Source organism: Carettochelys insculpta, chromosome 10 (assembly GCF_033958435.1).
Source record: "Carettochelys insculpta isolate YL-2023 chromosome 10, ASM3395843v1, whole genome shotgun sequence".
NCBI classification, from domain to species: Eukaryota; Metazoa; Chordata; order Testudines; family Carettochelyidae; genus Carettochelys; species Carettochelys insculpta.
Window position 1 is genome coordinate 24,098,582 of NC_134146.1, and position 24,298 is coordinate 24,122,879.

A 24,298-nucleotide genomic window follows, 5' to 3' on the forward strand; every position below is an offset into this window, starting at 1 on the left:
TCCATAATCTCCCTTGTGTTCTAGATAAGTGAGAAAACTGTATGTTTAAAAGGAGTTTATGCCTGCTTTAATCTTACTTGGGTAAACTGTTAATTTTGAAAGACTTCTAGCTGTATACAATGTCTTTTGGAACCACTTTTTCAAGTATTACATTGACACTAAACAGCACAAAGTGAAATTATAGTGAGGCATTCTACTTCTCTTGGACAAACTTGCATCTGGATTGTGTGATGCAGATTACGTTAGTAGAACAAACAGACCTTTTATGTACTATTCTGCTCTCAACGTTTTTATTATTTATATATATATATATTTGAAATCAAAGTCTTTACAAATACAAAACTAAACAAAGTATAAGATTACAGTATTTAATATACAAAGTATAGATATTAGAGAATTCAATTTTATATATAAACATTTCCAGTGCTGAATGTTAAATATCTGTACTGGCCATAGGCTCATTTATAGTTAGCGTGAAAGTGCTAGAGGATTACTCAATGTTTCAGCATCACAAAATACCTTCTACAAAGGGATCACAAGAATAAAGAAATCATTTTTGCAATTTACATCGCACTCAGGAAAGAGTCACATATACTTCACATTATAGATTAGATGTAAATATTTATATCAGGAGGTATCGAACTGTATTTGCAGTATCAAAATAATAAAATAGGGCAACATAATCCCTAATTACAAAAGAAACTACAAATACGCAAAAGATCCCGACACATTTGATACATACTGGACTTTTGCAATGTATTTTAGAAAAAGAGTACGAAGCAGTGTGAAACTTCTCTGTAAGCACATTGTCCAATTGTATACTCTATTGCCACATTCCTGCTCGCTAGTTGTCCGAGTGTTCAAAAAACATGAAATCCTAAAGAACAAAGAAAATGAACATAAAATTTGATAGTTCAAAAAGGCCAATTATAAAGAGAAGAGTCAGTGTTCCTGCTAACATTTTCCACTCTTAGGCATGTTGAATTTCCTCATGTGCACCATCATTATTGATGTCATGTGTGAACGTGCACCACCAGTACAAACAAAAACTTTAGATATAAATATTTATTTTAAACCAGTGGTTCCCAACCTTTTTGCGATGGGGGCCCATTTGGACAATTCAGTAAGACTTCGTGACCCACAACTAAAAATGGGGTGAGAGAGGATGTTCTCTCCTGGGAAAAATGCACCCCCCACCCCTAAAGCCCTCTCAACCCGAAACCACTCCTCCCCACCTACCTCACATGAGCTCCACGCACTGCTGCTGCTGCTGCTCCTTCTCCTTCCCCGGGCTACTGCCACCTCCTCTGTGCAGCTCCCTCCAGCTCTCCTACTCCCTTCCCCCTCGCTGCTAAAATGGGACTTAATTTAACTGGCTTAACAGCCGGATCCCTCCTGCCAGCTGTTAAACCAATTAAATTGAGTTCCATTTCAGTGTGGCAGGGCAGGGACTGGGAGCCAGAGGAGTGAGTGGCAGCAGCAGAGGGAGCCACAAATGGCTCCTTAAAGAGCCACAAATGGCTCAGAGCTGCCCAGCCAGCGACCCTTAGAAAATCTAATAGCAACCCATGTTTGGGTCCTGACCCATAGGCTGGGAATTCCTGTTTTATGTATGTTTTAGGTATGGAACAAAAAATATTCAACTCAAAGAATAATTAACAAGGAGCATTGCCTAAGATCAGCATTCCCTGTAAGCTGAGCACTTGGGTCCAGGAAACATTCAGGAGCCACCCAGCTCATTAGCAGAGAGCCCACAGCCAGCAGCATATGATTTCTAATGGTGGTGCACACCCCCATGTGCTTTATTGCATATAAAAAATGTATTCTCCCCATAGATAAAAAAAGTAAGAGAGAACCCTGCTTAAGGGGACTCTGTTTATCTAAAAATCAAATAAGAAGATAACTAACTCTACCCTTGGAGTACATGTATCATCCTCCTTTCTAATAACTCCTGCTACTAAACACACCAAAATGGGCCATACTGAAAACAACTGTATAAATAAATCAAAGACATGGACATTAAGTAAAAGCATAAAAAATACGCATGAGGTATCTACAACACTCCAAAATTTTGTTAAAGGAATCCTATTCTTTCTTACTTTAAGCCACTAACACTATGTAAGCTTTGTTTGAAATGTAATCATGAACATATAATGAAGTAGGCGTTTTACTCCAGTATTAATTAAAGTCTGAATCCTTATCTACAAAAGCATCTTAAAAGCTCTATAATAGAAAAACACCAATGCAAATGAGGTCAGATCCTCCAGTAAGATCTGCTAATGCAGATTCTTTCAGCCCTCTACACATTTCTGCTGTGGATCGGTCTCCCTCTCCCTCCAAACTAAATTTTAGCCCAATCTCTCTAACATCTCAGGGCAACTGGCCACCTGTTAACGAACTCAACAATTATGTCACCTATCAGCTGGAAATTAATACCAACTTCTCCTCACTCAAGCCTCAACAAGGAAAGGGAAGATGTACTTGCACTAAGCTCCCTCCCTTGCAGTAATGAGACAAGGAAGTTTTCCCAGCTGCAACCCATCTCCTATGTATCCACATGCCCCAGTATAACCCACTCGAAATTTTGGCAGCCCCCCATAGAGCCTGCTTCCCTCCTGGCTCCTGCCCAGAAGGAGTCTCTCCCTGTACCAGCAGCTGCTCTGTTGTGAAAAAGGGTCCACTTCTTGCTGCAACCATGATGGGAGTCAGGATGCCCCAACTCCATCCCCGTCTTACCACACAGATGCTGGCACCAACCCCTCACCCCCCGGTGGAATCTTCTCCCCACCAGCCCCGGCCCAGCTGGGGGCTGGGAGAGATTCCTGTCTCTCCGAGTTGCAGGCACCAGCAGGTACAGCCCAGCTGGGAGTCAAAGAACTCCCTATAAACTCCCCACCCCACTTCACCAATGCCAGCACCCACACCTCATTTCCCCATCTACCCCAAACAGTCTGAGTCTTGGGAGAGAGTGATGGGTTTCTCAAAAGCTGCTATGATCCAAGTAGTCTCTCTCCTCTCTCAGCTGCTGCAACCCAGCTGAGAGATGGGACACCCCAACTCCCCTCCCTCCCTTCCCCCTTCTCTCTCTCTTCTAATGTGCCCTCCCTAACAGCTGGGAGAGACAGACTGCTGTAGCTGAGGGAAAAGTGCCCCTCCCCAGTCAGGCAGCTCGGTGTCCAGCAGCCCTGAGCCAGGTTTGCTGGGCAGCTGCATTACTGTGCAGCTGCATTACTGTGCAGCTTAGCAGGAACCTTGATCAGAGTCACTTAAATGCTTTTTGAGATTAAAACAAAAAAGCAGTCAAGTAGCACTTTAAAAACTAACAAGACAATTTATTAGGTGAGCTTTTGTGGGACAGACCCACTTCTTTAGACCACAAGCCATATCAGAAGACTCAATATTTAAGGCACAGAGAACCAAAAGATTATTAAATTCTGAGATTGTTCTTAGAATGAAAACTTCAGGGTTTTTTTAGGATTGTCAAACAATTAAAATTAATTGTGATTAATTGCATGATTAAACAATAATTTAATTTTTTTAAATTAGCCTTTATTACTATAGGATAGAGTGCTGTGTAAATATTAATGACTAAAGTTATTGAGAGTTTTGTCTAAATCTGAATGTGAGATCAGGCCCTAAATTCTTTTAGGTTGGTTGCTTCACTGAATTTTATGCCATTATTCACATAAAAATTAATTAGAAACCCAAATAACTATAAATAGAGATTAGAGTCTCATTTTAAACATGAAGAAAATCTATTGATTTTAAGTAAGCTGTGCAATTCTTTAAAAATGTTGAAACTCTAAATCAATACAATGAAAGGGAAAGAGTATATTTAACTTATTTGTAAAATAAGAACCAGCCTTCTCACTATTTGTATTTCTGATCTTACTGGAGGTAAAAATAGTCTAAGATACATTCCACAGAAGGGATTTGGAAATACTGGATTGCTATTATTGGCTTGGATCCTTCCCCCCTGCCCCCACCGTCTCCCTCAAGGACTGCATTTGTTTTTAGTAAGTGGAAGCAATGGTTAAGTAACGATGTGAGAGCCAAAAGGGAATCACAATCTCTGTTCAAACATGTAAACCTAAAGAAGAAAGATACAGAAACCCTAGTGTACGATGCAGCATTTTAAAATTAAATTACCCCTCACTGCAGCACTGCACAGCTGTGTCTACACCACAAAATTACTTCAAAGTAAGGGGCTACTTTCAAGTAGCCTGCAGAGCGTCTACACACACTTTTCCTTACTTCGACGTAAGGGAGGCTAATTCTTAATTACTTTATCCTTCTAATTGGGTCAAATGTAATCCCATTATCTGAAATAATTCATGCATCATGTTACCTAGGAAGCTGCTCCTACACTCTTAAACTCAGTGGAAGCTTTGTTGTTAACTTCAATAAGCCCAAGATCAAGTCACATATCCCAGTATGATTTTAAAATATAGAGGAACAGAAATGAACACGTTCTGTGTTTACAGTTAGCTAGTTGGCATACTTACGATAAGGAAGCAAGCACCAATCATGACAGCTTTCATCTTAACATCAAGATCCTGAGGAAACTGGATCCCGAAATTATCAGAATCTGTAAATGCCTCTCTTACAAGACCAGACCACTGCTTAGAAATTCTTCCTACTAGAGAACTTTCATCCATCGACTTCACCTAGTTTTAAACAAAATGAACAATAATGATCTGCCACCCACCATAAAAAAGATTTTGTGTGACCATTTTAAATGTCCATTGAAAAACTTCAGGATATTCACATTTATATGGGTTATTTTATGTACTACAGCATATGGTATTCAATACTGTGGTAATCTTGACCCTGATTCATGGGCTCAGTCCTAAACTAGGACTTCAGTTCATATCAATGTTGACTTCACAGTGGAGCACAATAATGGAGATGGATGCAGGGCTACACTGTTTGAACTTCTGTAAATCAAGACTCCTTCACCCATTGTCAAGTGTCCAAAAGATTACATAATAATTTTCCAAAGACCAGATACATATCAACAACATGTGTTTTCAGTGTTAAATCATGTAAAATAGTCATTCCCAAGAACATAATGGCTTCTAAGTTTGCTTAAAATGATCTTGCAAACCCTTACTTCTGATTAACACCACAATGTTTTGTAATGAAATAGTGTCTGGAATATAAAAAGAGAATCAATTAATGCTGCATTAGTTTGATCCACATTACAGAACTAAATAATTTATAATAAATTTACATCATCCATTTATGCTGATCCTTTTTGATTATTTAAATCAATTACTAGACAATTAAGTCCACGGTTCTAGAAAATTATCCTATAATGAATAATACTTAAGTACACAGTATAAAAAGAAATTATATACTGACTATTTTTAGTACCATTTCCTAAAATAAGATAATATAATGAGATTTTCTACTTTTATTTAAAGAAACAAAAAGATTTCAACACTATGGCTGTGTCTACACTAGCCCAAAACTTCCAAATGTCCATTTAGAAGTTTACTACTGAAGCGCTGAAATACCTATTCAGCACCTCATTAGAATGCCGGCAGCTGTATTTCAGCCCTTCATTAGTAAACTTCAAAATGGCCATTTGCATGGCCATTTCAAAGTTTTGGGCTAGTGTAGACACAGCCTATCACAGTAAAGAACTGCAATATATTCAAAGTAAACCCAAATTGATGAAGAAAGATTCACTTCGGCTGGATCTACACTTGTCCCCAACTTCGAAGGGGGTATGTTAATCAGGGCCACAGGAGATTGCTAATGAAGTGCTGCGGTGAATATGCAGTACTTCATTAGGCTAATTTTCCCCCGCGGCAAATTCAAAGCTTCAAACTTTGAAGCACCGGCATGTGCGCAGCCGTGGGCACTTCGAAGTGCCTGTGCTACTTCCAAGTCCCTTTACTCCTCAAAATTTTGTAAACGGACTTTGAAGTGCCCGTGGTTACACACATACTGGCGCTTCAAAGTCTGAAGCTTTGAATTTGCCGTGGGGAAAAATTAGTGTAATGAAGTGCTGCATATTCACCACAGCACTTCATTAGTAGTCTGCCGTGGCCCTGATTACCGTGTCCCCTTCGAAGATGGGGGCAAGTGCAGACAAGCCCTTCAACAGGAAGAAAGTTGGGGGAGGACAAAATATTATCTAAACAATCAGTATCTCATGCAGGGTTTGTTTTGGTAGAAGAGGTGCTGGTACTCAGCCAGCTCCCCACCCCCTTTCCCCAGTGAACCCGACAGCTGGGGCTGCCAAGGAGCTAGTACTCAGTACTAGCAACTACCAGCACAAAAAAAGGACTGATCTCGTGGTTGCGTAATGTGAAAGTTGATTTGTTATGATAATCATTGAAATCTGGGTTATTTACCAAGATAAGTGTTTTCAAAAATTCTCATGTGAAAATGGTTGGATTATCTAAATACCAAATGTTATAACTGAACGTATTACAACTTTGTCTTGTCGTACAAGATCCATCAGTAACAATAAGATTAGTTACAAATATTAAATTACTAGGAAAACAAACAGAAGAGAAGAGAAAAAAATACAAAAAAGAAAAAAAAAAACAAAACACATCTTAAACAATGGTACCTACCTCAAAATTAACATCCTGACAACAGCTGCATACAACACACGGGCCAAGAATTTTAAATATATCTATTTTTGCTTCATTTTGAACAGTAAATTTAGGTAGACACGGATGCCAGTTTTGTTTAATGTAGCCAACTGGTGTACCTGGAGGGGCCTGAACTTCGAGCTTAAAAAAAAAAAAAAAGAAGTAGGATAAAAGTTAAGTATCTACATACTCATTGCAATATATTTTACATGCTTACAAAATAATCTTCAATGCAAAGAAATTCTGTAATGCAGAAGATGGGTACTCACCCTACAGGAACTGTAACACCTTAAGAATTTGCAGACCATGGAAATTCCATTCTTAGTGTCATGTGTCTCCAGGCTTACAAAAATCAAACTCTTGAATAGCTACGTCCATTGATGCAGACATAATGTCACCAATTTATAATCAAACACTGTTCCTTTAACTTTTAATTTCCCCATCAGAATCAGTGTTGATTTTTTCCTTGGTGATCATGAGACACGGGGAGGCAAAGTGGTTTAACATGTTCAGGCTATAGTCTCTGACGTATCAGCCAAATTACACAGCTAGTAGCACTTGTCCTTAAGTATGCTGTCACCACTACACACAGGACTCAGTAAAGCACTGTGGAGACACAAAACCCTGTACTGCTCATAGGATGCTTCTATTGTAAACCCCATGTATTTTCTGTATGCTGGGCCTATTGCAACATGGAAGCAAACACTGTCTAGTTTGAGAGCTGTGAAGCAGTCTATAGGATCCAATATGGGGAAGATGAAAGCTAATGTGACCATCCTGAAATTCTCTGGAATCAAGCAGAGATAGGAGTAGAGGCTCTGCTCTGAATTTTTGAGGAACCGCCTCTAATTGCTCCTAACTGTAGTACAGAATTGAATTCTTGTACAAATATGCTGTAAGAAGGGTACCTGAAGAAGTGTGGCAAGAGAATTAGAACTGACCAAAACTGGATAGGATAGCCCTTGCTTATGTTTTTAAAGACCCAACAATCAGAGGTAATCACAGCCAAAGCTTACTTAGATAATAAAGGTGTTTGTTAAACCAAAAATCGGATTGATCCATACATGGTCCAACTGTGTTCTTGGCTGAGCCATCAAAGCTGTTTCCTTCGCACTTGTCCCTGATGTGGGGCCAGCCACAGTGAGGCTGATGAGCACAACTGGTGGAACTATAGGCCTTTCCTCAGTGGTTTGGATGAACACAGTGAGAATTGGTGCTGTGATTCTGTAACAGAATGGGGACTGGTATCTGTAACAGAATGAGGTCTCCACTGCAAATGTTGCTTGTGCCTAGGCTTTGCCAGTCTTTTTTTTTTTTTTTTTTAACAATTGCAATGCACTGTCGATTCCAGTGTTGAACACGTCAATCCACTGAAATGGAAGGTCTTCAGTGGTTGCCTGGCCTTCTCAGGGAAGGGCTGGCATGCGCAGACAGGAGGGGCATCTTATTGTGACCGTGGACATCACAGCACTGTGACTCACAGGATCACTTGAGGAAAGAGACCGATTGCTGGGAAGTGGTCTCATGGCTGGCTCATCTGGGTTCAAGGATGCCCTGAAGTCTCTAAAACTTTCATCGTCAGTCTGCCCTCTTTGGCTTTAAGTATGTACTGTGAAAAACGCCTGCACACTGAGCAATGCTGAGGAATATGCCCCTGAGCTAAGCAAAGGAGGCAACTAGCATGACTATTAGCAGTGGACTTTGCCAAGTCACAGAAGGGACAAAGCTTGAACCCTGGATCTCTGCTTTCAATCAAGTTGATCTGAGGTGTGGCAGAAGAACTGGGAGGCCATAGGTTCCTATATAAGGAGGTTGGAAGGAAGAAACTATTAATCCCTTGTTTTGACAGAGAAATTAACTCTTTCCTCACAAAACCAAAGTATATGCTAACGTGGAAGAGATATGCAAACCACATGGTTTAACCAGAAGGAACCAAGAGGTGGTTGAGACAACTTTCTCGCTCATACCATAAGCTACAATGATTACAAAAGCTCCCACTCCACAGACACTACTGTTCAAAACAATCTGATTTAATGAGCATGTGCACAAAAGGTGACATCTGTGGGGGTGGAGAGAACACCTGAAGATTACAACTGTTTCTTAAATGATTTAATATTTGTTTAAGCCTTTTGTCAGAAATATCACAGATACTAACCCACAGTTTAATAAGAAAAAAAAACATGTTCCTCCTCTCCCCCCAACCCACCGACAAAACCAGAAGATGCTGGACTCATAATACTCCAAAAATCAGTGAGTTACGTTAAGCCAGTGGAAGCTGTAACTTTGTCCTTACAGGAGATGTAACAGCGGTTTAATTATAGGAATTTCAATCCTGTTTTCATCTACTTGAACAGTATTAAAAGCTGAGATTGGTTTAATAGGAATGCAAAATTATTTCAAATCTCATGCAGAGTTTAACTGTAGATCACTTTACTTGCATAAACACAAACTGTATTTGCGGGAGATGCATAAAAAACGTGTAGCAGAAATTGAGGGCAGACTGTGACTCTAAACAGAAGGTAACAGCCTACTGTGTAGCCCAGTAGCGGGCAAACCTAAGGGCAGCGCTGGACAGGGAACTTGCATGAAGGCCTAGGTAGGGAAGGCTGGGGGAGGCAGTGACTCCCGAAACAGCCAGGTGTGGACCTGCCTCTGTCCCAGTCCATCTCCCCTCTCCCCACCAACCCCATTCCGCATCCCGTGTGCAACCCCCTACTCCCTGTCTCCCAACCACAGTGCCTAGCACACCAGGGCTAATGGCGCTGCAGCCCCGCCCCAACCAAAGATATCCCTAATACTGTATTACTGATGTTTGTTTACGTGGTTTGGAACTGGCTTTTAATGAAACAATCCATAAAGACAAATGGCTAGGGATTTACTGTATCATACACCCTGGCCACATCTACACTAGCAAGTCCCTTTGGAAAATCGGGTCCTCTTTGGAAAGAGCAAGCAAAGCATCGACACACAAAACACGCTTCCAAATTTCTTTCCAAAGAACGCAGCACTTCTTCTGGAAGCTCTCCTCTCCCAAATGAGGAAGAGCACCTTTTTCTGAAAGATGTTTTTCAGAAAAAAAAGCATGTGTAGATGCTACAGGGGCCCTTGGTTTGAAAGAGAAGTCTTCATGGTGCCAGATATTTCAGTCCCTGGCTTGTTTTTTCAGAAGAGCAGAGCCTGGATGGACACTCTTTCAAAAGAGCTCTTTTGATCCTTTTGTTTTTGGGGGGTGTGGACACGCTCTTTCAAAAGATGATTTTCCAGAAGATCATCTTTTAAAAGTTCACTGTAGTGTAGACCTGGCCCTTGAGAATCCCTACAAGAAACCGAACTCGTAAATTTTAATTCTGTGAAGCCTGATTCTGGGATGTTACCTCAAACTCATTAAATGAGAATTAGTTGGCAATAAATACAATTATAAGTTGAACCTCTGTAGTGCAGCACCCTGGGGATTTGGTTATTGTCGAACAAGAGAATTTGCAGAACCACAGGAGGACAATATTGTTTAGCAGCATTACCAACATTTCCACCACTTATTAGACTTTTAGAAGACATTTACCTCTACATTAGAGTTGCACAACAGCACAGAACACTGAGAGCCAGAACTGGTAGCTGCAAACAAACCTTACTGGACCAAAGGAAACTTGGCCACACTCATGACAAGTGGGCTTCTGGCTAACTAAAATCATATTGGAGCACGGATGTTGCCAGACCAGAGAGTGCCGGACTAGAGTGGTTCAACCTCTATTATTAACCATTAAAAGAAGATTAGGCAACAACTATACATCATTCTATTAGTAGAATTAAATTCCTACAATGAAAGGTCAAGTTGCAACGGTTCAAGAACCCGGTAATTTTTTCTCTTACTTTATTTATTAACAATAATCAAAAATTCTTTTATAATAATCAAGATTTTGTATTCAGTTGGTGCCTCACTAGTCTACATTCCTAAAAAGTGTTGAGCACCCACTTTCCAGGGAAGTCTCCAAGAATTTAGTTCACTTCACAGCTTCCCTTCCGGAAGGATGCACAACATTAACTCCAAAGCAAAAGGTCAAAAACATGTATCAAAAAAATGGGACAAAAGTAATGAGACATTTGTAGAAACCCTCAAAGAACAAGGAAATAAAAAAAAAAATCACAGATCATTACAAAAAAATCACAGAGAAAGCTGACCTGGTTCCAGCCCACCTCTAGACATAAAAGAAAATCTCTGGAAACTTGTAAAGGTATGGGAAAGAGAAAGGAATGACTCACCTCTTGCAAGCAGCAAGGAAAACAGCATGAAGAGCATCTGAGAGGTCTCTGCAATGTAATCACTTCTTGACCCATATTGTCAACAATCCTAATCACGAAAGGTCGTGCGGCTCCACAACAATTTCGAGTACAACAGTCATTTTCCTCTGCTGCAAAATATACTCTTTGCCCCAAGCTGTTTTTGATTTCATATTTGTTGTTAGTTTCAAAACTGGTCAGAACTGAAAATTAACATTAAAGAGCTATTTAGTTGATTCACTAAATAGAGGTATTAATAAAAAAAGCAAAGGCCTCAATCAGTGTTCCCTGTAAGCTGTGACCTTGAGCCCAGGAAAGATTCAAGTGCTGTTCAGCTGATTAGCAGAGCACACATGGCCAGCAGCATGTTTCTACAGCTGGTGCACATCTGAACATGTCTCTGTGCACATAACACAATTTATTCTGCGCATGGGGATGGAAAAAATTAGAGGAAACATTGGACCCAATCATGGTCAGGAACCCACTGTAGTAATTCCTCCATAAACACACAGGAGAACATGGACCTTTCCCTGAAGATCTTACAATCTAATGAAAACAAGGTCTGTGGCACCTTATAGATAGATTATCTGGACTCCTTGTTGTTTTTGCAGACACAGATTAAACACAGCTTTCTCTCTGATGCTTGTCACAAGACAATATGTTTACAAACATACAAGGGAGGAAGAAAGAAATATGAGAGAAAAAAAAACATATTTGCAAATTTCTTATTTTTGTATTATGAATAAATTGCCAACTATTTCTTTTTGCCCTTCAAACTAATTAATTTGAACTGTGTTCTTTTAGCTATACTATAATGGTGAAGATGAGACTCATGGTATCTCAGGATGGAAAAGGCCTTATGATAAGTTCAAAGAAGGTGTTCCACGAGTGAAATGCAACAGAGGTGTTTTTGGGAGAATTGACAAATGAGCACACAAGACAGACACCACTGTCACAGTGGATGCAGCAGTGAGAAGCAAAAGTAGACTGCTGAAGAGGTGGGGAGAGTTGTAAATGGGCCTGAAAGGAAGAAAAAGAAGTTTAAAATTCATATGAAACAAAGAAGAATACAAAAGTAGCATAATATGGTCAGAGTTTCAAGCCAGGAAGGTTCTTTGAATGGATTGGAGGGAGGAATTGTTTGTAGAAAGGAGCGAGTGAACAAGCAGTTAATTGAAATAGGAAACGATGAGGGCATGAACAAAAACTCCACCGAGGTAACTCTGAAATTTTGTGGGATGAAAAAGCAGGAAGATTTGGGTGTAGCCAGTTTGCAGAAGGTCAACGGGAAGGCAGTAATATCAATATTAAGAGCACGAGCACCATCAGGATCATGATGTCGACCAATATGACAAACAACAAGCGACGTATAAAATATTTGAGAGAAAATATCAGTCAGCAGTAAGATTTCCAAGAGATGTCAGAGAGATAGGCCAAGATGTAGGATTAGAAGGAATAAAAGCAGTTAAAACAACTAAAAATTGCTTAGAAAAAGTTAGATGTCTGAACGTCACCAGGGCCTGATGAAATGCATCCTAGAATACTTAAGGAGCTGATAGAGGAGGTTTCTGAGCCTTGAGCTACCATCTTTTAAAAGTCTTGGAAGTCAGGAGAGGTTCCATAAGACTGGAAAAGGGCAAATATAGTGCCCATCTATAAAAAGGGGGAAAAAAAAGAACAACCCAGGAAACTACAGACGTCAGTTTAACTTCCATGCCAGGAAAGATAATGGAGCAAATAATTAAGTAATTCATCTGCAAACATCTGGAAGAAAATATGGTGATAGGTAATAGCCAGCATGGATTTGTAAAAAACAAATCATGCCAGACCAATCTGATATCTTGTCAAAAAAAAAAAACAAACAAAAAAAACCTAACAAGTCTAATGGAAAGGCAATGGATTTGGTATATCTAGACTTCAGCAAGGCATTTGACATGGGCTCACATGATCTTCTTATCAATAAACTAAGCAAATACAACTTAAATGGGGCCACTATAAGGTGAGTGCATAAATGGCAGGATGAACATTCTCAGAGAAGTTATTAATTGTTCACAGTCATGCTGGAAGGGCATAAGTGGAGTTCTGCAGCGGTTTGTTTGGGACCAATTCTATTCAATATCTTCATCAACAATTTAGATATTGGCACAGAGAGTACACTTATTAAGTTTGCAGATGATACCAAGCTGGGAAGGGTTGCAACTGCTTTGAAGGAGAGACTCAATCAAAATGATCTGGACAAACTGGAGAAATGGTCTAAGGTAAATAGGATGAAGTTTAGTAAGGACAAGTGCAAAGTACTCAATTTAGGAAAAACAGTCAGCTTCATACATATAGAATGGGAAGTGACTGTCTAGGAAGGGGTACTGCGGAAAGGGATTTAGGGGTCATAGTAGACAACAAGCTAAATATGAGTCAGTGTGATACTGTTGCAAAAAAAGCAAACAAACATGACTCTGAGATGTATTAACAGGAGTGTTGTGAGCAAGACACACAAAGTCATTCTTCCGCTCTACTCAGCACTCATTAGGCCTCAACTGCAGCATTGTGTCCAGTTCTGGGCAACACATTTCAACAAAGATGTGGAGAAACTGGAAAAGGTCCAGAGAAGAGCAAAAAGAATGACTAAAAGTCTAGACAACACGAGCTATGCGGGAAGACTGAAAGAACTAGCTTGTTTAGTTTAGAAAAAGAAAAGACTTAGAGGGGACATGACAGAGGTTTTCAAGTACCTCAAAGAGGGTTACAAGGGGGAGGGAGAAAATTTTTTTCCGTTGGTCTCTTAAGATAGGACAAGCAGCAACAGGCTTAAACTGCAGCAAGGGAGGTTTAGATTAGACGTTATGAAAAACTTCCTAACTGTCCACTGGAATAAGTTACCTAGGGAGGTTGTGGAATCTCCATCCCTGGAGATATTTAAGAGCAGGTTAGAGAGACACCTATTGGGGATGATCTAGATGATGCTTGGTCCTGCCAAGAGGGCAGGGAACTGAACTTGATGACCTCTTGAAGTCCCTTACAGTTCTAGTGTTCTATGATTCGATTAGCTCAGAAGTAGAGAAGATGATCTATAAAAGATGATAGCTAAAAAATTCACATAATGAATGAGATTAGATGTAAAAAAATTATGCTTTTAAATTAGAAATAGTCACATTTTTACAATTTTTTTTTATTTTTGAAGCTCAAATAAAATTATTTTTAAGTCTGGGATACTGAAAGGAAGCAAAATTTTAAAAATGCGTGCCACCACTGCTCTCATCCCCAGAGTGCTTTATGCTAGGGAATTAATAAATATATATAAAAGACAAAACACAAATCCGTGAAGACCTGCCCTTTAGAGTAGAGAAATTAACTGCTATCATTAAATAAGCCTGGTGTTCAACAGTTATACCTAGTTACTCAGCATAGGACCACAGTCATGTAATGTATTTGCAGTATAACAATTTTCCATTTAACATGATATATACCTTCCAGAAGCTCAATCTGCTGATGAATTAATATCTGGTCAATCTGAAACAGTGGTTAAAAACAGATCAGAAACTAAGAAGCCAAAATTATGAATACATTTTAAAAATAAATTCTGCAAGTGTGTCACTTATTTTTCAAAAATTAGATTTCAGGATGCAAAATTACAGATCAATTTATAATTATGGTAGATTACCTACATCAGTTTTACTATAGAAAGTCTTGCACACACGTTCACCTGTCATGTTCAACAAGATCATTCAAACACTAAGATTACAATTTTGCAAGCTGCTCTGTTGTGCACCACATTATTTGAAAATTCTTGGAGGTGAAGAAGGGGACTGAATATTAGTGACCAGAAAAGTGCCGTGAGGAAAGTCATGAAGCCTGATGGCCTTCTGGTGACCTTGGTCTAATGTAAGCTTTTGCCACTCGATATTAAGGCTACCTACAGTCACTTTTTCTGGTACAAAAAAGTACAATAGAACAGTACCCAGTCTAATTTAGTCTTAAATTCTCAGATAACCCTGCCAAGTTGAACATCAATTAGTGGCAAACTCCTGTCTGCAAAAACTGGGACCATGCAGTGTTGTTGCAATCATGCCAGTCCCAGGATATTAAAGAGACAAGGTGAGTAAGTTAAATTGATCCAGTAAAGGATATTACTTCAACCACTTTGTTGCTGAGAAACCAGGATTAACAGTACTTTTCCACAACAAGCCGCAGAACAGCCATAAAATGGTTAAATGCCTCAACTAGGATGGTCTGAGATATATTTTTAACTTCTGATCTGAATGAATATAGCTCTATATTTCCAATACCAATCAAAGCCACATGATTTCCTGAAGCAGGCGAAAAGGTATTTAAATGCACAGTTGTTTGTATTTTCAAGGGTCTTAAAACATAGAACACATGTACCTGACTTAAGTATTCTAATCCAGGTGGACAGTTCGGAGGGGCAGGAGGTACTGGCATCCAAGCCACCCCACTGGGTCCAGAAGGTTGATTGTGGACTGGAGGTCCATATGGAGCGCCTGCTGGGTAACCCTGGAAGGCATAATTAGCTTGTCCTGGAGCATCTAGTTTGTGAGGAGAGAAACCACACACACACACACACAGTTCAGAAAATGAGACATTAAAAGTAACGTTTCAGCACATCAAATGCACTTTGGAAGCTCTAGCATTTTTAACTATCGAGAGCCACAGGCTGAACCTATATTACATAATTATGCTTTGCAGAAATCAATTTTTAATAATGCCAACAATATTGACATTTAAAAGCATCTAAACATTTTTCAATTATTAATTTGCATTTTTGCAGATGTACAAAAATTATTGGCTGTAAGCTTTTTAATTTTGATCTATTTAAATTTTTGGCAGTTGTAAGAAGGTATGGGGAAGTTAGATAGTTATTTAAATGACAGACATTGACATTCAAAAATAAAAGCCTTATAACCATTAAAACACAATTTAAAAACCTCATGTCAAAATATTCAGAGTAAATATCCTTAAATCAAAATCTAACAAGTTCTCAAGAGGCATTTTTCTTATGCCGCCTACCTGTATGTTTCAATTATTAGAGCTGGAAAAATATTTTTCCATCAGTTAATGTATGGTTTGGAGCTATTTTGTGTTTGGTCCCCAGAACATGTAAAAATTGCCATGTGGCCCCTGATCAATAAAAAAGGTTGGCCACTTCTGGCTTGGAGCATACATAGGGCACTATTCTCTTTCCTTCCTACAAAGCTGCTTCTCTTTTTCCCTGTCTGCCAGCATAGCAATAACCTGTATCAGTATAATTGCATTTGTACGAGGGTCATTGTATGGATCCAGCTACAGGTTGAACCTCCCTAAACCAGGACTCTGGTCTGGCAACATCCATAGTCCATTAGGGGGCTGGGACTTGGGGAGCAGGAGGGCTGGCAACTCAGGGCCTGGCAGGGCTAGGGCCACAGCAGCCATGTCAGAGCTGGGAGCCAGAGGCACTGCAGCAAGCCGCGGGCCTGTGGCCACCTCAGCAGGGCGGGGACCCAGGGCACACCATACCAGAGAGGGGAGCTAGGCTGCAACAGCCCAGCTAGGGCTGGTGAAAGGGTAGGGGGGGAACTCCTGGTCCAGCAAATTCCCTTATTCTGGTCTGGTCCAGAGGGTTCCAGACCTGGAAGGTCCCACAAGTATATTGTTATATATACAGCAATACAGCTATTGTGTAGACACAACCAAACGGTAAATGGGACTTACAGGGAAGCCACTAGAAGACAGAACACTGATAGGAACTCAAAAGACCTAGTTTCTATTCCTAACTCAGCCACTGGCTTGCCTGAGTGACTTTAAGCAAATCACTTCATTTCCCTGCGCCTAAGTTTCTGCATCAATAAAACAGGGAAGATTCAGACCTACTTTGTAAGGCACTTTGATATCTACTGGTGTAAAGTACCACACAACAGCTATTTTTTATTACAGTGGGACAAAATATCTGGAACCAGATATTTTATGCCCTTCACACCAATAAGAAAAGAAATCCTACATATACTAATTTCAGACAGGACATCTATAAATAATTTACAAATACAATAAAAATGAAGTTGCTCACTTGATCTCATCGTTATGATATAAAATATCCAGCTAATGAAAACAGGAGTAGTTTTGAACATGGAAAAGTATTTGATAAATGGACGTATGGCTGCCATGTCATCAATAGCAGTCTGAGAACTGCTAGAAAAAGATTTTCTGTATTACTTATTTACATTTATTTTAAAAGACAGTGGAGTCTATAAAAGTCAGTCTGCAACTTTTAAGATGAAAAATTACTGTACTCCAATATATTTTAATTTTGTCTAAATAGTGTCAAGACATTTGTCATATTGTAAATACATAAGAAAGAATTAAATAATTCTTGAATATTGATTTCAGCTATATTAAAATAAATTGGAGACTGATTTTACACTTTGTTCATTTATTTGCCGAAAATACAGATTAAAATCATGGCTGTTCAACGCTTCATATTGTGATAGGCCACTAGATGGCGCACACATTATACATTTGATGTTCTTGGGTTAAGAGCTTTTTCTGTATCTGTAATATAAATTGTACACGACAAGTGGAATGTGTCATCTTTAGCAGGACTTATAGTATATAAATGACTTATTTATAAAGATCAAATTGAACAAATGTTCATGAAAAGTTATATCTAAAAATATACAAGAATACATTTTTACATGAATTTAGTATCAAGCTGGTACAAAATCCTCCACCTACAAAAAGTAAAAAGTTTAAGCTGCCTCCTCTAAAATTAACCAAGTATTATATTGCAATCATGAAGGAGGTTCACGAAGCTACTCATGCACTCAACAGTTTGCCAGACATAGTGTCACAAGCACAGTCTTAATGGCAGCTGGTTTGTCATAAATGTTTTGCATAGCTTTTTATATAGGACTTGAAAGAGGCATCTTTTCCAGTGACACTGAGAATTATACTATATCTGATAGCAATTAATTACAATGTATAGACAAGATTCTCAGCTGGTGTTTACTATGATAACAGGAGTGTATTTAACATCCATCTCAAAAAGTGAAAGAGCAAACTGCACTAATCTCAAAATTTTATCTTTCTTGTTTGAAAAAAGTTGGTTCTCTTAGGTCTTCACAATGCATAATCATTATTTGCCAAGCGCACGTAGTGTTTGCAGAATGTGAAATCAATGTCGCTCTGCCACAAAGCACATAAAATCCAGAAGGCAAACAGCACAGACCAATACAGGACACATAACTCTATACTTAAGACACACAAGATATCACTGAATGTGAGAGTTCAAGTCAGAGGATAACATTTAAAAAACATCTAAATAAAAATGTCAGACATTGAGATTTCAGCATTTTATAGGACTTGAAAGGGGCATCTTCTCCTGTGAACTGAAGATTATACTACATCCGATGGGTACTACTACTTAAAGGTTGTTTTGAAGTAGTGTGTTCTGGAGGACAGATTTGAATGTAGAGAGAGAGAGAGAGGTCACTCAGCAAAGAGAGGAAGATTAAGCTTCTGTTGCAGTGTGGAAAAATGGGCAAAAGAGTGAGAAAAACCATGATAGTATTCAGACAGGAGGAATGCAAGACAGATAAAGTAACAAAGATGGAGACAATTTAACTCCAGTTGCAAATTGCTGAAGAAAAATAGTAACAGAGCCAATGAGGTGCAGAATTCAAAAGCAGAGAGCTGTCATGCCCAGGTATACACATATGCAGAAATGCATGTCCCCCCCCACCACATAAAGTCTCTTACAAACATAAAATGCATGCATGCATATACTTGCGAGCACAGTGACACTTTCTCCACACACTTTTTCAGGAGCTGCCTAAATCATTCTCAGGGGAAAGATGAGGGCAAGAAGCTGCGGTGGGAAAGAGGCAAAGGATGAAAGCAGGATGGGACTTTCAGGGGGCAGTGAAGGAGAGAGGGGAAGTAGTTTGGGGAAGGTATGTGAGCTGGATGGGGATGCAGGGAAAGCAGATAGTTACAGGTGCATGAAAATATGGGAGGCACGGGGTATATATGGATATAATCAGAGGCTAGCAGCGTATGAAGGCCAAAGGGTGCAGGGCTGTGGGGCTGAGAGACAGAAGGGTGGTGGTGAGGATGGGTAGGACAGAGCTGAAAGGGTGCAGGGCTGGGAAGGTATGGGGACTGGGGAATTGGGATGAAGAATGAAGGGATGGGAGGATGGTGGTGTGGTGGGACAAGAAGGGATATGGGGATGATGGTACAGCATTCCCAACACTTGGAAACGGGGACACATATAACCCTAGGTGCTAGCAATAAGACGACATACTGTGATTTGCCACAGGGCCCTGCCACCGCTGAAGTCTAGGAGCCAGAAGAGGCATGTGAGGAGGAGAAAATAGCTGACAGCAGCAGGAGAGGCACATGCCATGACTCTTCAACACCAGCTTGCTGAATTCTTGCTAATCACACTAGTTTATCCCCTGCCTGGCCCAGCCAATGGGAGCTGCACCTGCAGGTGGAGAATGGGGCAGCAAATGTATTTCCTGGCTACCCTTAAGCCCATGGTGCAGAAATGCTGGGTGCTTCATGGAAGCCATGAGGTGTGATGGCTAGCAGGGAGCCTGCCAATACTGGTTCACAGCACTGCCAGCCAGACTGTCAACAGGCCAGGATCCCTTTTCAACCAGGTGTTCTAGATGAAAACCAGACACCTAGTCATGTACACGCTATGTCTACAAATGCACAGACTTCCATGCCACCTCCCCTGAAGACTATTTACTTTTTCTTTATAGATTAGGGTACCATGTTACCACACTAATTCCAAAGAAAGAACATTAAGCTTTTCTACAAAATAAAGTCTAAAAATTTAATCCTGGAAAATTAATAAGAGGAATTAGTTGACATGTGCCTGCCACCTTGGAACCCAAACTATTTTTTCAGTGGACAAAACAGATCAGTTAATTTGTATGTTATTTAATCGTCAGATAACTTACTTTGGTAAGCTTGAGGTGCATACTGAGGATAACCATAAGGAACTTGATTGCCTGCAGAATCAGAAGGGTAAGTAGGTCTGGGAAATTCAGTAGCTTTATTTGCTGGTAGAAAGAAATAGTCATTTGTTTTGTCAAATTAAAAAACAAATGTATAACATGAAGCTATTTCAATTCAGATAATATACCTATGAGAATTAGAATTGAGCTAAGTTAACTGTATTTAAAGAATACAAAATGCCTTTAGGAACTTAAGACTTGTTTTAAAAACGCTAATGCAAAATTTTACTTTATAAAAGAATCAGAACAATTCAGCTTCAATCAAATCTGAAAAGTGCAGAAGAAAACAGCTAATGTAAACTGTAGCTCATCATCATGTTCCTATCAGCCTCTGATGCTTAGCAGATTGTTACATGGTTTTCCAACTGTGCCCCAGGTTTTTCAGCTCGGTTTCCACCACTCTTCATAACTTTGTTTTTGGGCAATCTTGTTTGTGCTTGCCTTCAAGCGTCCATCTTATTGCTGGTCTGGGATTGTAAACTGCTTCCATTAGCAGCACATGGCCAATCCACTTCCTCCTGAGAATGATGGTGCCCATCTCTTCTTGGGCCACGTCAGTAGATCTTAGTTTGAAACCGTTCTGGGTTGTGCAATTTTTCTGAGGCAGATTGTAGGGAATGAAGAGAGTTTGTGCATGTCAAACTTTCTCATTCCCCAGCATTCTATCCAGTAAAGCAGGGGTGGGGAACACACTGCCCACAGGCCAGATTAGCCAATGGGTGTATCAGAGGCAGTGCCTGGAAGCGGCAGAGGTCACAGAGCCACGTGTGCCTCCAGGGAGCTACACGGGTAGGCATAAGTCCTCCATCCCCCTCACACAACCCCATTCCCACCCAGATACCCACCTCCCGCCTGCTCCTACACCCTACTCCTTCCCAAACCCCAGCCTGCTGCTGCATCTTATCTCTCTCCCAGACCCTCCCATCCATTCACACTCCCTCCCACACTGATCCCCACCCTCCCACCCATCCGAGATGCCTCACAAAGTCCTCATCATGCCACACCCTTGCCCCAACCTTTTCCTGCACCTTCGCTCCCTCTCAGATCTCCCACTCCTGCACCCCCAGTCTGCCCCTGCACTCTCTCTCCCACCCAGATCCCCCACCCCAGCCCACTCATCCATCCACACCTCCACAAATCAAAAAAGGTTCCCTATGGTAAAGTAATGTAGATCTGTGAAATCTTAACTTTGGTTTTGGGGTTGTACTTTGAAGATTTCCAGACATTAAGACGTTAGTTCATTCTTTTTCTATATCCACAACTTCCTTATCTGTTCCTCTTGTAGTATTCAAAATCGAAAAGTTATTGGTACCATTCTAATTCATACAATTATCCATGAACACAAGCCAGCATTCGCCTCTGCACTCTTGCATAATTTTTTTCTCACTTTACTAAAAAGCTGCTTCACAGCTTCAAGATCCTTGAGATTTTTTTTAAATAGTTCCTGTGTTGCACCATTCTACTCATAAGATACCCATTATCTGCACATTAATACCTATCAGCTGAGTCAGATCACTTAGGTTAGGTAACTACTTATACTGATGAATGCAATTGGCACGTGGCTAGGTGTCTCACACAGGAATTTAAGAGGAAATTAAACATCTGTGTTCAAGAGCTTTTATTCTAAGAAGCCCTCCCACTACTACTGTAGTAATATATATATATTGTTAATTTAGCTAAGACTCATGTAAGTGATCTACAATATTTTCAAGATAGATATTAGGAGTCATTCAACTAACATTAATGAAATATTTTACTCACTTAATTCCATGGTTCCGTTTACAAGTGTACCTGCAAAATAAGACAGTTTCATGCTTTCAAACAAAAAAAAACAAAACAAAACAAACCTCTCTTACAGAAAACTTATATTTATGGTTTTCTATTCTTTAAAGTGCTACTTGACTGCTTTTTGTTTTGATAGTATATAGACTAGCATGGCTCCCTCTCTGTTACTAAGAATATCTTCAGTGTGGGCTTATCTACACTACCTCCCTACTTCGAGGGGAGGATGGTAACTAGGGTGTCAGGAGATTACTAATGAAGTGCTGTGCTGCATATGCAGCACTTCATTAAGCTAATTCTCCCCCGCGGCAACTCCGAAGTCCCTTTAAGGGACTTCGACGTTGCCCATGCACTTCGAAGTACCGGCAGGTTAGCCACGGCCACATGCGAGCCGGCACTTCGAAGTTGAAAACTTCGGAGTTGCCGCAGGGGAGAATTAGCTTAATGAAGTGCTGCATATGCAACGCAGCACTTCATTAATAAACTCCCGACACCTTACTTACCATCCTCACTTTGAAGTAGGGAGGTAGCATAGACAGGCTCTGTATGAATTGAAAGGGAAAGGACAGAGGTTTTTCCTATGTTCTTAATTTAACTGCTTTAACAAGAGTTTTTAAATCATGTTCAGCCACAGACTGACAAGGCTGAAGCAATGTTAATGGGCTATTTTGTAACAAGAGGTAGGCTAAGTTACAACATAGCCAGGGCTTCAAATGAGCACATCCTAACTGATCTCTTCACTCAAGTTAACCTTGCAACACTCCAAAATAACATTCAAGCTGCACAGTGCCTGGATGAACAGCTTCACCAGCAGCCTGCATCCCCTTGAAAGACCAACCAACTTGAGCTATAAACATCATCACACTTCAGTTAAGAATGGGGAGGGTACGACTCAAGCTAAGGGAAACACTTTTGATACCTCTGGATTAAACCTGTAGTGAAGGCAAAACATTAGAAGGAATGTTTTCAAGAGTAAGCTAGGTCTGGACAGGGTGGTGCCCCAAGCTTCCTTCTATCCATATAAAAAGTCCTCTAACCTGGGCTTGAGGGTGGCTTGAAGTTCAAGTTTGCAGGCACAGCTGAGGATAGAGGCTTGATGTCACCTTTGCGTCAGCCTGAGCTGGCAACCTATATAATTTACAGTAAGAACGCACCCTAATTAAGCCCAGGCTCTGCTACTTCTCCAACGCTATCCCACAATTCCACCTGGGCTATATTTCCTTGCCATCTTTGGACTTTCATCATTGTAGCTGACCCAGCTGGAACCATAGAGAACGTCTACACTACACTCTAAATCTGAGTCTATGGGACCCATACTTATGTACTGTGTATTTCCATGCCCAGGCTTGAGCAGCCACACTGCATTGTAAATCTGGTGTTATAAATTGCCTGGACCAAATGTCAGCCATGTGAAAACAGCCAAATGGAACCCTGCAAACCTTCTGACTCAGGACTGAAGGATGAGCTCTGTCCACATTGCGAAATGTCAGGGTTTGGACCTGAATTCCACTGGGTCTTGTGCTCAGTCCTAAGTGTTTGCTTTCCTAAGTCATATTTGTGTGTTGATGACAGAGGTCTGAACTCAAACCTGCATTTGAGCCTGGGCTTACAATATGGTGTAGGCATACCCTAGAGAGTAGAAGCAGAAACATTATTAAACAAACAGTTGGGCATTAGACTAGTCCAAAAATAATTAGCCAATTAACTGGTCAAATAATGTTAAAGAAGAGTTAAATATTTTAAAGCACTAATTTAGGGGAAAAAAGTAAGGCTGTATTGTTTTCATAAAGACTTATCCATTGATACTTATGCCCAACCAGAAAAAAAAACAGGTTACTTAACTAAGTTATTTTAACTCAGAAAAACGTGAAGCACAATGAAACGAAGTGCTAATCAAATGAAAAAAAGGCACCATGATGCAATCAATAAGTATGCTGCCATCTACATAAGAGAATTCTTGACAAAATATGTATCAAACAACAGGCAGTCAATGGAGCGGTCAACTGACCATCTGCCTAACCCCAATTTTTTTCCCTCATAGTTACATCTACACTAGAAGCATCTGTCTACAAAACTTACTGTCAGAGGAGATGTTCCAACAAAATTTCTGTCAACAGAACCTGTCTACACATAAAAGCAGATTGATCTTTCGAGCCACTCTGTTGACAAAAGGGCCCCACGGAGTATCTACACAACTTTTTCGTTGACATTTATGTTGACAAAATGCATTTTGTGTGTAGATGCTCCAGGAGTTTTGTCTCCAAAACCAAAGTTTTGTCTACAAAACTCTAGTGTAGACACACCCCATGTGTTTAACTGATCCAGAAGTATGTACTGTTTCATGTGCACACATCCAGCATCCACCTTCCTGAATTTGACAGAATTGTGAAAGATGACTGAGCATTGTGTACAGTGTAGGAAAATGGGGGGGCGGGTGAAAAAAATCAACCAATTGACATGAGTCAGTTTTACAGAATTTGACTGACACACAAATGGAGTGGTATCACTAAAAGGACAAGTTAGGATCCCTTTGTTTTAATACAAAGTGCAACACAAACAAGTACAAGGTATGAGAGACTGGTATGAGCAAAGAAGCAAACAGAAAAGTAAAGAGGA

The 24,298-nt window shown here is 40.1% G+C and overlaps 1 protein-coding gene across 1 annotated transcript; it reads right to left on the reverse strand.

Annotated features, from left to right (window-relative positions):
* On the reverse strand, nucleotides 1-21,856 carry LOC142018460 (phospholipid scramblase 1-like). The gene is made up of 8 exons (XM_075004298.1): nucleotides 21,662-21,856; nucleotides 19,844-19,945; nucleotides 15,267-15,427; nucleotides 14,351-14,393; nucleotides 10,869-11,089; nucleotides 6,591-6,752; nucleotides 4,506-4,667; nucleotides 1-877 (listed from the first exon to the last, which is right to left on the reverse strand). The coding sequence occupies exons 1-8, from the start codon at nucleotides 21,711-21,713 to the stop codon at nucleotides 845-847; spliced, it is 936 nt and encodes a 311-aa protein (XP_074860399.1). The 5' UTR covers nucleotides 21,714-21,856; the 3' UTR covers nucleotides 1-844.
* Nucleotides 21,857-24,298: the final 2,442 nt, after the last annotated feature.